The sequence below is a fragment of the Notolepis coatsorum genome (assembly GCF_963971535.1).
Source record: "Notolepis coatsorum genome assembly, chromosome: 2".
NCBI lineage: Eukaryota > Metazoa > Chordata > Actinopteri > Aulopiformes > Paralepididae > Notolepis > Notolepis coatsorum.
The window spans coordinates 49,190,471-49,205,124 of NC_140166.1; the positions used below are offsets into that span (position 1 = coordinate 49,190,471).

Sequence of the window (14,654 nt, forward strand, 5' to 3'; positions counted from 1 at the left end):
GGGTGTGTGTATCTACCTGGGTGTGTGTATCTACCTGGATGTGTGTATCTATACCTGGGTGTGTGTATCTACCTGGGTGTGTGTATCTACCTGGATGTGTGTATCTATACCTGGGTGTGTGTATCTACCTGGGTGTGTTTGATAACTGGAGCTTGGTGTCCCCCAGCATCACGCTCCACTTGAAGATCTCCTGCCCGACGTCTCCGGCGGGCCCCCCGGGCCGGGGGATAATGGGCTGTCCCGTGCCTCAGGTGAAGATCGAGATGGAGTCGGACTATGACTCGGACATCGACCGCCCGCGACACAGGGACATGAGCAGCGAGACGACACTGTAGGGGGGGGGGGGGGGGGGGGGGCGGACAAGACAACTGACACGCGGTGGGCCTGTTGTTGGACACTGTACATAACCAAAGAGTGCTGACCGACTAACAGATCAATGCTTGCAAAGGTGGTGCAAAGTGGCCTGGACTGACAGCTGTGGGCCTTTTGACAACTGTATGGGAATGATTGCTACGTGGACTATATAGAGGTGCTCCAATTCATTTGAAAGTTCCAACGATTCCAGCTGCATTTCTCACCGCTTCTAAAATTGTTAATTTTTTCTATGAACCATCATTGAATATATTTTGTTGGATGATGTGTCAGAAATAACTTCTAGGACCATGAATGAGATATAGGAAAGAGTAGGGAAAATATGTATTTATATGTGGTTTATGAGAATATATTTTATGTGAAGATATATATATATATATATATATATATATATATATATATATATATATATATATATATATATTTATACATAGTAGCTATGTGTTTATTAGGGGTTCAAGTCCCAAAGGGGCTGACACCCTATTGTTGTTGTGCTGGTTCATTAGGGGTTCAAGCAAATGTGCAAATTCCCATAAGACGGTAAATGGTAGAATCGTGGAATCTTGCCCATTAAATGGAAGTTGTGTGCAAGTGCTGCCCAAGAAATATGACCCTAATGGACCTGATGGGGGCGCTATAATTAAAGGTCAACATTTTGAACTTTGAAAAATCATAACTCCTGGGCCCTCATTCATCAACGTGTGCGTAGAACATGTTCTATTTCCACACGTAAGCACAGAATTTAGAATGAGTGTACGCACAGGAAAGTCGGGATTCATCACACGTGCGTACGCAGGTTCTACGCACACCTGTCATGATGAATATAGGCTTGTTCAAGATGGATTTCGGTTTGCCTCGACTAGTAGACGAGAGTAGCCGAGTGAAGCCGGGGGAGGAGTTAAAAGGGCGGACACTGCCGATTTCACGAGAGCCTCTCGCCTAGTCTCGCGCGGCAGATACGCTTTCACGTCACCACACACACATTACACAACTGTCCAGCTCATTACAATGCGATGGCAAAATTAGATCAGATTCCAATGTACAGCACACCATATACTGCTATAGTGGAATATACTATTCATATACCATAATGTATACCATCTTGTTGCGCGCTCCTGGCCGCACGCACACACAACACACTGCTGAATAATTCTGTTTTGCATCAATATATATATGTATACTGTGTATATTGAGGCAAAACATAATTATATATACAGTATTGAGGCAAAACAGACGACGCATGTGTGTATGTATGTGTGTGTGTGTGTGTCTGACAGCTTGAAGTTTATCATGATGATATGATGATAACGCATAACATAATAAAGTTTTCAATCAATCAATCAAACGTCTCATAACTCCCTGGCTGTCACGTGGCTGGTGACTGACAACTTTTCTGAGCCAATAGGCGCTTTGCGCGACCGTAGCAAGTCGCTTCCCAGCCGGGAGCAGCCGGCTGAGAGGTACTGTGGAGCCTCGCTCTGAAGGCTGTGCGCGGCTTGCTCCCGCGGGAGTTCCGCGCCTCGCCTCGTCAGATTTTCAGAGCAAGTCGGACAACATTCTAACCGTCATGCAACGCGCTTGGCGAGGCCGTAGTAAAACCTGCGCAGATCTGCGTCCGCCTATCCCATCTTGAACAAGCCTTATGACTTTGATCCTACGTTTGAGCTCGTGCACTGTTTTAAGTATTTGCATACCAGAAACGCCCCGATTAACCATATACGGTAATGGAATACACCCATGAAATGTGGAAAAATTGACTAAGCCGAGGGAAGCGTGTCATGAGACAGGCTGACAGACGTGTACACTTACGGTGATGTCGGATATGATATCTATTAACCATTGCTGCCTGGGCAGCGCAAACACTAATAAATACCGTGAAGTATCTTTCTGTTCTTCATTTATCTCTATCTAAGTTCATTGATCGTATAGTTTTCTATTACCCTTTTCCTCTGCATTGGTTAGGTATTTTCAGATGTTTGGTTCAAGTAAAGAGAGGAGCTGACAACGTGGTCAAAAACAACTGCAGTGTTTATTAATACCACAGCTTAGGTACATCGTCTCTTTGGTTCAATCTAATCGTCTCTTTCATGTGGCTGTTGTCCATGCTCGGATCAGCTAGGGTGATCAGAGTTTTCTTCTCGGTGCTGTTCGCTGTCTCAGGTTGTCCATGGCAACAACGAGTCCTCTCTTAGTGGTTTGCTGGTCGTCTCCTCGCCGATCAGGCAGGGAGCGCTTGCTTTCGTATCGGCGGAGTCTGCTATGAGCCTCGATCTCTGTCATCGTCTGTGTCCATGGCTCTGTGTCTCCATGCTCTCAGGATCCTTCTCGCTGTGTCTCAGGCTCGGCTCTCAGGGTCTGTCCTCTAATAGAACACCTTATTTCCTGATTAAATCATGTGACCAATATTTGTATAGTTTTACCTTCTAGTATTTAAGAGTTTTTATTCTTTATTGTGACTAAGTTATTCTAGTAGTTCTAAGAGTTATGCCTACATGTAACCTATGAAATTGCTAAACCTATTAGTATATCATTGATTTGCACTGTTTTTCAACTAGTGGCAGTTCTCTGTGATGTGAAAGGAAGATTCCCACCATTGGTGTCACCTTTCTGACCCTGTCCGTTAGTCAGCAGCAGCTGCCGTTGCATGGCCTGGGTCACACGGCTGGTCAGCTATTATCTACAAGACCTCTGTCCTGGCTTCCTTCAAGATAGCCTGAAGGGGTCAGTAATTGTCTTAAGGTCAGCCATCTGTTTCTGGGGAGTCAACCTGCCTCTACCCTCTGTAGGCCTGGTGCTAACGGACACCATTTCTCCTGGAGCCCCGGTCGCTCCTTTACAGTTTTCCAACAGCATTTTCGTCCAGTATCATTTTGTACAGTTGCTATGTTCATGTTTTCATTTAGAAATATACGACAACCGCGCTGGAATATGACTGCCTTTTCCCGTGTTGTTTGATTAATACCCAGGGATTAAAGTTCTCAATTTTATTCCAAATCGCGATGGATCTCCCGTCAATTTTCTACCTGCTGCATATGATTTCTAGAGGCTTACAATCTATTTTGATGTCAGTATTGGGTAGCCTATATAAACAATAATACGAGAGCATATACAAGAACAATGAATCTTACTGCCATGTATGATGTAGCAGATACGCCATGTGTAGCCTGCCTATATGTGATCAATACAAACATGAACTTGAATTCCATCATGTCTGTGTGCGGGTCACTGCGGGAACTCACAAGGCTGTTGTCACAATGTAAATAAGAACGTGCACTGAAAAGTTACAGTATGTAGTTGGTTGATTATTTGTATGACAGTCAGTAAACCCTTGCAAAAAGTATCCGTTTTATTTAATGAATTGAAAACATTCAGCATCGCCTTCCTCCCGGCATCCAGCAATAACATGTATCAGGCAAATGCGCATCGCAACATTGACTGAGTGGAATCCCTTTCTATTCACATAACTGCATTTGTGATGGAGCTTTGACAGCTACAGTAACAGTCTATTGCTCGATCCATCTCCAATATCACGATGGACCGTGCCGGTGTTCCGAGGGTGGAGAGGATCTTGAATGAATTCCATCATCATATATATATGTTGTGTGTCTGTCCACTATGTTTGTTACTTTGTTATTCCCCCCCCCCTATCTATGTAAAGCGACCTTGGGTCTCTTGAAAGGCGCTATATAAAATGAAGCTATTATTATTATTGTTATTATTATTATCATCACATCTGTGCGGGAGCTCACAAATAGACTGTTAGTCTCAGTGAAGTTTCAACGGAGGTCATCTATTCTAACCAACAAATTGAAGTAGAAAGCATTTCGTGACCAATCTTATTTGGAAACATGACACACAAAATAATTTGCTTTTTATTTGAAACAATATCTAATCGTGTTTGGAGGTTGGCGTTTTGCGTCTGCCCCCCCGTGCCAAACAAGCAGGCCAACCTCTTGTTCGCGTGTGAGCCCGTTATAATTACACTACTGTCGCTATTTTACAATGAACTATAATGAATTACGGGTCATACAGAAGTTGAACACTAATGCACGGAAGCTTATTTCCGCCTTGAAACTAATGCAGAACTGAGGAGTGCTTATGCGTAGTAACGATATTCTACCACTGGGCGTCAGCTAAGTGTGCTCTGACCTGTGCGTAGACGTAAGCATGGAGTCAAGTTCAAGTTGAAATTGATGAATCCCACTCTTTGCTTAGAAATGATCGTACGATCATTTCTAAGCAAAGAGTGGGATTCATCAATTTCAACTTGAACTTGACTTCGTGCTTATATTTACGCACAGCTCGGACCATGCGTACCTGGCGCCCAGTGGTAGAATATATTATTACAACAAGGAAATGAGCTTCTGTGCATAATAACACTGGATGTTCTGTATGAACCGTAATTCATTATAGTTCATTGTAAAATAGCAACAGTAGTGTAATTATGGTCAAAACCCTATAAATAGCATTTGGAATAATAGATCTTTCTCTCAGAATGAATGCAGCATGGTTTATATAGCGTTATCGGAATATACGGGGTGTAGGCTACTGACTGACTGCGCTCCGCGTAGCTTGATTGATTGATTGAAACGTTTATTAACAGATTGCAGAATGGGTACAGTACAGTACAGCTCAGTACATACAATTGTTAAGGGGATGCAGACCAGAGAAAGACTTTCGTCTTGTTTACATCAGGGTCCCCCATTTTCAATTCATCATAAATCATAAAGCTCAACTCGTTATTATTTTGCGCACAGACCGCCGAAACACGGGAACGTTTTGATTATATTTAAAAGGCTTTACGTTAAACGAAACAAGTGGAATTTCGAAGCTGTAAGCAGAATACAAGTCATATGAATATAGTGTTCTTCCCCCTTTTTACTGTATAAGAAAGAATAGAAAACGCATTGCAATGACACCAGATAGTGGACAGACTATGTATATGATGGGATTCAAGTTCATGTATTGAAAGGCAGGCTACATCATACATGCAGTGAGATTCATTGTTCTTGTATATGCTCTCGTATTATTGTTTATATAGGCTACCCAATACTGACATCAAAATAGATTGTAGTATGCCTCTAGAAATCATATGCAGCAGGTAGAAAATTGACGGGAGATCCATCGCGATTTGGAATAAAATTGAGGAGAACTTTAATCCCTGGGTATTAATCAAACAACACGGGAAAAGGCAGTCATATTCCAGCGCGGTCTTTATTAGCCGACAACAAAATAGATGCCTCTAAAAATCATATAGCCAATCGAACACAACTAATAAAGGCATTCATATTACAGCACGGTTATAATGACACACAACCAACGCCAAACAGTGGTCAACGAACGGTCTTTATTAGTATTTTGAGCTGTCCAGGCAGAATTGCAGCAATGGTCTTAGGGAGCCGTTGATATCTGACATCACCGTTTACAAGTCCGCCTTTTATTTATCCCATAATACGCGATAGTGTCTTCTTGGTTCGACAGCAGTGAACAATCTTCGTGGAGTTTCTCAGAGTTCCGCTCGGGTCAGTCCATTATTTCACATCCCATGGGGGGTGTTTCCTCATTTTCATGACCATATGGATAATCATGCATGAGCATTGACGGTAGAACAAAGTGGTATTCATCAACACGGAGGAGCATAGAGCCTGCGTACGCACGTGTGATGAATCCCGACTTCCCTGTGCGTACACTGGTTCTACATTCCGTGCTTACGTGTGGAAATAGAACATGTTCTACGCACACATTGATGAATGAGGGCCCTGGATTTTCTGGCATTTAACTGCCCCCCCCCCCCATCTCCTAAACCATAGGATTTCTGTAGGTCATTATTGGTTAGTTGGTTACAACCAAAAGGCTTGTTGATATCTTATTAAGTTTTGAAGATATAGACCTATGAAATTGAAATTGTGTGGCTCAGCACACAAAGACTAAGACTAATGTCAACAACTGTTGGGCCAATCATCATAAAACTTGAAAGTTGTCCACATAGTACAATATACCCTGAAAGTGTCATTCAAATCGACCACCAGGGAGTGCTACAAATACCACAAAATGGTAGTGGCATAACACAAATCAGACTATAACTCATAAACCTGTTGGTCATCTTTGATACAGGCATCGGAAAGTGTCAAAGGTCTTGACCCCTCGCAGCTTTCAACTTCTAGCGGTCCATGTCGGCTTGAACCCTATATATATATATAGCTTGCGGCTATATTTTTGGACTATTCTTACTGGTCAAAATCCAAACTGAACTTGAAATTAATGCATCAAAGAGGTCGCAAATCTAATGTTACATCAAACCTAAAAACTAAGCTGTATACAGTACACAGATGACAAGTTGTGATCTGAGACCGAAAAATGTGGAAAGGTAAATATTTTAGAGCAACTCAATTACTTGAGGTGAGGCTCAGAATTTGTAGGAAAAGAAAGGCCATGTGTTTTTTGTGACAGTCTTTGATATTCTTGTTATGGTGTGAGATATGATGTGCTGTATTGTGCAAAACCGTTTTCCTTTTCCATATAGTCTAGGGTCCCACACTACCACTTGTATCAACTTACCTGGAGAAAAAAAAAGAAACAACCAAAAGATTTCTGATGGTGCTGAAAAGGAACAATTCATTATTGAAATTTTCAGCATATAGTTTTCTGCAGATTTGACTCTCCGATATAGATTTGGAAATAAACACATGAATCAAGAAACACATGAATCAATGAATACATTGAATAATAAGAGCACTAAAGACCAAAGGCACTGGTAGTAATGAGTTGAGATGATGGATGTTACTTGACAACAATGGGGGGAATAGACACACCTGTACAGTGGATATTCTTGTATCGACAGTTTTATTTGATAATTATAAATAATTTAAAAACCATGTATATTCTTTTGTGTTTATAATTGTGCTCATCCTCAAACACTGTTTATTCTACCAGTACTGAGAATGTAACATTATTGTCTTGACCATAACAAATACGGTATGATTTCATAATCACAACAATGTATTTGTTTCCATTCTTCTTATTTACACAAAGCTGATAAGATTCACTAGTTTTGCTAAAGCATTAAAAAGGGGAATTCCACCCTGGGTCTCTCTTGTATTTTAGAAAGGTTGCTTTACTACGGAGTAAAAGAGCCCACAGGCGGCTCTGCACATCTCGTCAGGCCCTAAACTACGGTGCATGCTTCAGCTTCCGGCTTTTCAAAGGAATACACTGAGGGGGGGAAGTGTCAAAGGCTACCACTCCCAAGCACACAAGGAGGGGAGGGGCTGAGTGTTGTGGACTTTTGGTTACTCCTTTACCTGGCGAGAGTGAAGCTGATCTGGGGGGGAGACGATTGAGGTATCAGGAAATTAAAATTACCCACCGATTGTTATTAGGAATTGAGTGACGGCAGAGCAATGCATCATTATGTTTATCTCTTGCTAGCAGAGCTGACTTTGGCACAGCCACCTAGAGAGAATTCATCAGTTATGCCTCAAACCAGTCAATTAGTTACATGTTGCTTTGCAGTGGAATTTCCCTTTAACACCATTTGTGAATAGACCGTTTACTTAAAAACATTGCGAAATATTGTCAGTTTAGATCAAAATAAATAATAATAATTTGAGAAAATGCAATGCACTTGATGATGTTTGTATATATCTTCCTATGCAGGGTGAACACATTTCCTTCGTGAATCATCTTTGGCACAAGCGGTACAAATCATGTGACAGAACTGTACATCAATATAAAAATACACAGGACCATAACCATAAGGCGCTATGTTAAAACGCATGACTGCAAAAAAGGCGCCCCCGAGTCGCTGGTGAACCCATCTGCGAAGCCCTCTCCCGCCACCAGAGTGGGCCTCTTGTTGCACATGGGGCAGAGTTTGTTGCGCTCCTGCGAGGCCCTCATCCAGACGATGAGGTTCCAGCGTTGGCCGGAGGAGATGGGCAAGGCCCCGTGCATGTGTTGGCCCCTGTGGAGGAGCCCTTCGGTCACCTTGTGCTCCGCCTCCCAACACTCCGTCTCACTGAGAGGCACCTGCAGGGGGCAGCAGAGCGTCGTCCACATTAATGAATGAATGAAATTTATTTTGAGCCATTTTAGCATGTACAAAATTTTTATTTTTTTAAACACACAAATTAAATTACAAGTTGGCCCGAAAAGGTTAGGGCTGAAGCTACAAGCTTGTAAATGCCCTAACCCAGTGCATCATCATAAATGTATCGCTAATCTTCGTTATCAACCAATTATTTTGTATAATGATAATAATTAACAATCAAAATCAAATCAATCAAAATGTTTAACAATTGATCTAATCAATTTGTTTCAAAACACATTTCTACGTTGAGGCCATCTTGTAGGCAAAACTCTGCTTCCGTTACCAAACCGTGTTATCTTTTGGAGTCTAGGGACAGACTAGGCCGAAGGTAACCAAATACACAGGACAGGTTGTCAGTACGTCATGTGGTTTCATCCAGACTATCCCTTTGTTATGTCCCGCATTGATACAACTCTCTTCATTCTAGCTTTAACGTTTAGCCTGCTACAACCCCTGAAACACAGTAATGTTGGCCATATCGCCGCAGATTCAGCTGCTTTTATAGTATTAACCAATGGGTGAGTCTAAAGTCCTCATTTGACGGCCGGTCAAAATGTTTTGGACCTGTACTACATAAGACTTCAGGCTATGGACCCACAGTGTTTTCCAGCTTATACCAATTTTTTGGGATATTATTTGTTTGGATATTGCAACTACTACAGAAAGATGTGAGTAACAAGTTTTTCTACAACTCAAGTTCAGACCTATGTTACTCTATTTCATTAGCACTAAAAGTGATTCTTCTTTATTGTGTAAGAAACTTAAGAATGTTATCTTTCAAATGAGACCAGGGTTATGCATGTGCTATAAGCATAAAGTATAAAGATAAGCTTTGCAAAAAATGTATGCAGTCCTCAAGTTCAAGTAAAAAGATGGCCACATTTCCAAACGGAAGCAATTTAATGGGCGAGTTTAAATGGTCCTCCTCATTGATGCCCAGTCAAACAATAAAATGATGTGCTTATTCCATCTTATTTTTTTACATGGTCCTCTTCCCAAACAACTGAAAATCGTACCTTTAAAATAAGAACAATGTGAGATATATCAAGATGTCAAGGCATGTTCTATCGATATAGCAGTGGCACTTTTGCCAACAACGATATATCCTAATACATTAACCCCTTCACTACCACACTACAGAAGGTTAAACCTTAACCGTCTGTAGTGTGGCAGTGAAAGGGTTAACCTTCCGTAGTGTGGTTGTGAAAGGGGTAACCCTTTGTCGTGTGGCAGTGAAAGGGTTAACCTTCGGTATTGTCGCAGTGAAAGGGTTAACCCTTTGGTAGTGTGGTTAGTGAAAGGGTTAACGGGTTACCTGTCTCATGTCACCAAAGTAAAGGTTGCCTTCACTGAAGTCCTTCCCCAGGGACACGTTGAGGGTGACCTCTGCGTTGTCATAGTGATAACTGAGGTCCAGGTCTTCATGCATGTCATACTTCACCACAAAGGCCTTGTGGCTGTCCAGGCAGCGGCCTCCGCACTCTGGGTAGAGCAGGGACGTGACAGGGTGGAGGTACTGCTCACGGAGAGGGGTGACGAAGCCCTCGTCAAAGCCTAGTTCATTCAGTAGGATCTGGGTAGAGAAGAAGGAGAGATGCATGTCATGGATGTGGTCGCTGAAGGTTATGATGGTGGATAGGCAACCTTTTGAGATGACAAAGATGCATAATTGGCTTCATCAGGGTTAAACAAATGCAGCGATAACGAAGAATTGCCAGGAGATGCGTCACAGACGGAAATCGGTTTACATAGCAAAGATGATGAAATGTGTATGACAACAGAACAGAAACCGAAGCAAGCGTGAAAATCTGGGTCCATAGAAATTACAGTTTTCCATCAAAACTGCTGCACAATACTCACTCAATCTATCACATATTGTCGAGATGAAGTTTGTTATTTAGCAACAAGAACGGATTTTTTTGGAGCTTTAATTAAGCAGCATCTTCGAACAAGTGTCCAATGGAGGAGTTTATTAAAAGGGGATTGATTGATTGATTGAAAACTTTATTAACAGATTGCAGAATGGGTACAATACAGTACAGCTCAATACACACAATTGTTAAGGGGATGCAGACCAGAGAAAGACTTTCGTCTTGTTTACATCAGGGTCCCCCATTTTCAATTCATCAGGACATATATGACATACATGACATACAGATAGACAGTACTGCTACATCTATACATTTATGACATACCAGATTTGCAAATACGGTACTGTTTGTGATACAAAGAGTCCAGAAAAGAGAGTATATAAGATAAGATAAGATAAGATAAGATAAGATATACTTTATTAATCCCCTTGGGGAAATTCCAATGACACACACATACAGCACAACGTCTCATTAATAATAAACATCACAATCATTAAATTTTTTCAGTAACAACGGCACAGCATAAATTCAACAGACATGTACATTTGTTGACACATGTCATCTACAGAATGCCTGAGACACTGCATGCGATCGTCGGCAGCAACAACACTAAGTAGTGAAACAAGGCATCGTGCGCCTTTTACATTTGACGTAAAAACTGTACATTGGGGGAGGTTGGGTAGGTGGGGTTGGGTGGGTGGGGGGGGCTGTACATTGGAGGTGATTGGGTGGGTAGGGTGGGGTTGGGTAGGAGGGGTCAGTGGGGGGGGGGGGGTAGGGGGCTGTACATTGGAGGTGGTTGGGTGGGTGGGGTGGGGGGGGTGGGTAGGAGGGGTGGGTGGGGGGGGTAGGGGGCTGTACATTGGAGGTGGTTGGGTGGGTTGGGTAGGAGGGGTGGGGGGTAAGAGGGGTGGGTGGGGAACACTGTACAACTGTACAAGCAAAACTGTACATTGGAATATTGACAAAACCATACTTGGTCATTTACTGTACATTGGAGGGGGTTGGGTTAGGACATTTACAGGGGCCAGTTTCTAAGTGCAGTCCCCCGTAGGTGTTCTTTGAGAGTGGTTTTGAAAGTGGGTAGTGATTCACATTCCTTTACAGCTTTGGGTAGGGCGTTCCACATTGACGTGGCATAATTGCAAAACGTGTTTAGTCCCTTGTTTGAGCCGAATCTGGGTTTAACATGATTTGTTGAGCTCCCTCTGGTGTTGTGATTGTGGTATTCACTGACCTTTGGGAAGTATTTTGACATGTACATGGGTACCTTAGTCGTATAGTGTATCTTGTAGACCAGGCCCATTGCAAGTTGCTGTACTCTGTCGTCTACTCTAAGCCATCCTAGGTTGTCAAAGTGGGCAGGGGTGAGGTGGGTTCTAGGAGTAAGGTCAAGCAGTAGTCTGACCAGTTTGTTTTGAGATGTTTGTAATTTTGTTTTTAGCCCTTTGAGGTGCTTTGGTACCATGAGGTGCAAGCATAGTCGTAGTACCCTTGAATGAGTGCTCCTGCCAGAGTCTTCAGGGTATTCTTGTTTACCAGAGAGGAGATCCGGTACAAGAATCGAGTTCGTTGGTTGACTTTTTTTTATTACATTGGATGCCATTTTGTCACAGGAAAGATTAGCCTCTAGGATGGAACCCAGGTAGGTAATTTCATCTTTCCTTGTGACAATATTGTCACCCACTGTAACTGAGAAGCCGCCGACATATTATGGAAAATGGGTTTTGCCTATTCTTCGTATGGATTTGGCAGTCTGGTGTTATTTACTGTAGGCGCTGGGGAAGAATCACTCCTTGTGATTTGGCCAGGGTTTGAAGTCTTCAATTTAACCAAGCCGTTCAGAATGATTGCCCTTTGTGATGCGTTGTGACACCCTCAAACCTTTATTTATTCTCGAAAAGACAATTGAGGTCACCCTCATTTTCAATGTCGTCGAGACTTTACAGACATTTCAATGCACACATTTCTACAATATAACAATAATAAATATGAACAACTATCTATATAGTATTTTTTTCACACATGCCCCACAGCAATTAGTATAAAATGAATATAGGCATAAAATCAGCACACAATTGACAGAATAAAAAACAATGCATAAATTACAGACATAAGAATAGGTATAAAAGACAATAAAAGTAGTACAATGTAAACATGCAGACTTAAGAATAGGCATAAAATAAGTATAAGTCAGTCCCCCAAACACCCCACACATCAATCCCTACCAGATCCCCATCCAAGACGCACCCCCCGATAAAGCACGTCATGACCGAAGGAAATGTTGACAATGAATGTGATTTTACAGCTAGCAAATCACGATTTTTTTCAATTCCAGTGTCTTTGTTATATGGGACTAAATGTATGTGGAAAGCATAGTGAACTGTGAGAAACACACATATCACAATAGTAAAAGTAAGCACAATAGTTAAAATTGCCCAACTAGTTTACATTGGCTTTAAATATTCTGTGTGTATCATAGTCTTCCTGTCCACAGGATCCACAGCAACTACTGCTGGCTAGGCATTGTGAAGGAGGTGGTAGATTGGGTGTATCATAGAGGGATATTAGGGATGGGCATTATGAGTAATTGAGTAGTTGAGTGCTCTATAACGCATAAAAAATGTGTACTTGATAAATAAAATGAAAATGTATCTGGATGACAGAGAGAATGTTACCACACTGCAGCATGTGATGTTTCCAACAGAACAGGTACAGAATATTGACAGTGCAATTACGGAGATTTAATTGTAACTAAATTCAGGTCAGGGATAACCAACCTAGTGTGAAATTCTTCTCCCCTGTTCAGTCTCAGACAAAATTGTATAACGATTAATTATACACATTTTAATTCATATTTCACTAGTTGAGGTTGTTATAAAATGGTACTTGATTACTCATAGGGAATATTATTCTGGGTATGACAGTATTATTACCAGTATTATTACAGTATTATTACCCCATAGTTGTTCATGGTGTTGGGTCTTCCTTTGGGGGCAGAAGACTGCTCAAAGTGCTCCAGCTCCTCGATCAGCTCATCACAGAAGCTTTTCTTGAACACAGTGAAGCGGTACACCCTTGGGGCTTCGGTGGAAAGGTGAAACGGATTAAAAACACATGTTTATCTTTGACTGCGTTGATTTATTATAACCAAAAACCAAACTCACCTGCCTCTGCCTGCAACAAACGAATGAGTTGCTCTTCACTAGCTTCATTGCTCCGACAATAGTCAACAATCCGTTTGAACTCTGGGGACAAATAGCACTCCTGAGAACAGAAGGTAAATGAGATGTTACTCTGTGAGATGGATCATGATAGGTTATTGGAGGCACCATTACCAAATGGCTGGCAGCTACCTGGAGATGGTAGACGTGAGGATGGAGGGGCTGGTAATTGACCCTTATAGCAGCAGCTCTCTCCGAGGACTTATCACCGAGACACCTGCGCCTCTCCACTTCTTGTCTTATCTGATGAACATATTCAGCAAACATTTGTGTCAAATATACAACGAAAAATAAGAACAAACACACACATTATGTAGAAATATAAATTGCCTTGTTGATGACATCGTCAAACTGTGCATCTGTCAAACAGCCACGCCCTTTTAGCACCTGCAATGACAACAAAACATGGTCAACCAGATTATCTAACTTGCAAACCAGAAGAATAAATATAGCAGTAACAGCTAGATGGTCAACGTAAAAGATACCCACTGCTTGATAATCCAATCTGAACTGATGCTCGGATACAAATCGAACATGGGTCTTGTAGTCCTCGAGATAAATATTGTCAGTGCTGAAACAGCTACAGGTGTAAAGGTTAGGCTTAGTATCCAGCTCGTTTTTCATGACTAGTATCCGTTATATATAACAGCTCTACCTAACACGAATAACCATCATATCTCCTCCAGCTCGCCTTGGTGCTCAGCTCGCTAGGAACGCCCCCGGAAGCCATTTGCCTAAATCTGCAGAGCCGCAAGCCCAGCGTCTGGGCGGGGCTTTGGGGCTTGTACTCTGTGTTGTTTCCTGTAAAACCCGGAAGTAGCCCGTTTGTGCTGTTTATTTTTACAAGCAGTGAGGACTCGACAGATTGATTGATTGAATTGATTGATTGATTGATTGAAAAGTTTATTAACAGATTGCAGAATGGGTACAGTACAGTACAGCTCAATACATACAATTGTTAAGGGGATGCAGACCAGAGAAAGACTTTCGTCTTGTTTACATCAGGGTCCCCCATTTTCAATTCATCATAACATATGACACACACGACATACAGATAGACAGTACTGCTACATCTATACATTTATGACATACCAGATT

The 14,654-nt window shown here is 41.9% G+C and overlaps 2 protein-coding genes across 2 annotated transcripts in view; one reads left to right on the forward strand and one right to left on the reverse strand.

The window, feature by feature from the left end:
- Positions 1 to 335, forward strand: part of slc4a5a (solute carrier family 4 member 5a) — a gene marked incomplete at both ends in the record, with an annotated part of 72,792 nt that extends 72,457 nt beyond the window's left edge. The window contains one exon of the mRNA XM_084308137.1: positions 167 to 335. Within this exon, the coding sequence (XP_084164263.1) occupies positions 167 to 335 (169 nt within the window). The remainder of the gene's footprint in view (positions 1 to 166) is intronic.
- Positions 336 to 7,261: 6,926 nt separating this feature from the next.
- Positions 7,262 to 14,231, reverse strand: ogfod2 (2-oxoglutarate and iron-dependent oxygenase domain containing 2). Its single transcript, XM_084307617.1, has 7 exons — positions 14,046 to 14,231; positions 13,887 to 13,943; positions 13,689 to 13,799; positions 13,500 to 13,599; positions 13,292 to 13,416; positions 9,777 to 10,034; positions 7,262 to 8,400 (listed from the first exon to the last, which is right to left on the reverse strand). Exons 1-7 carry the CDS (start codon positions 14,178 to 14,180, stop codon positions 8,134 to 8,136), a joined length of 1,053 nt encoding a protein of 350 aa, XP_084163743.1. The 5' UTR covers positions 14,181 to 14,231; the 3' UTR covers positions 7,262 to 8,133.
- Between the last annotated feature and the right edge of the window lie 423 nt (positions 14,232 to 14,654).

Bases quoted from the DNA above. Each gene is read 5' to 3' on its own strand.
- ogfod2 (XM_084307617.1), bottom strand. From the start codon at position 14,180: ATGAAAAACGAGCTGGATACTAAGCCTAACCTTTACACCTGTAGCTGT. The intron at 13,800-13,886 runs GCAATTTATATT...TATGTTCATCAG, and splicing joins TTGACGATGTCATCAACAAG to ATAAGACAAGAAGTGGAGAG. The intron at 13,600-13,688 runs GTAGCTGCCAGC...TTCTGTTCTCAG, and splicing joins CTCACGTCTACCATCTCCAG to GAGTGCTATTTGTCCCCAGA.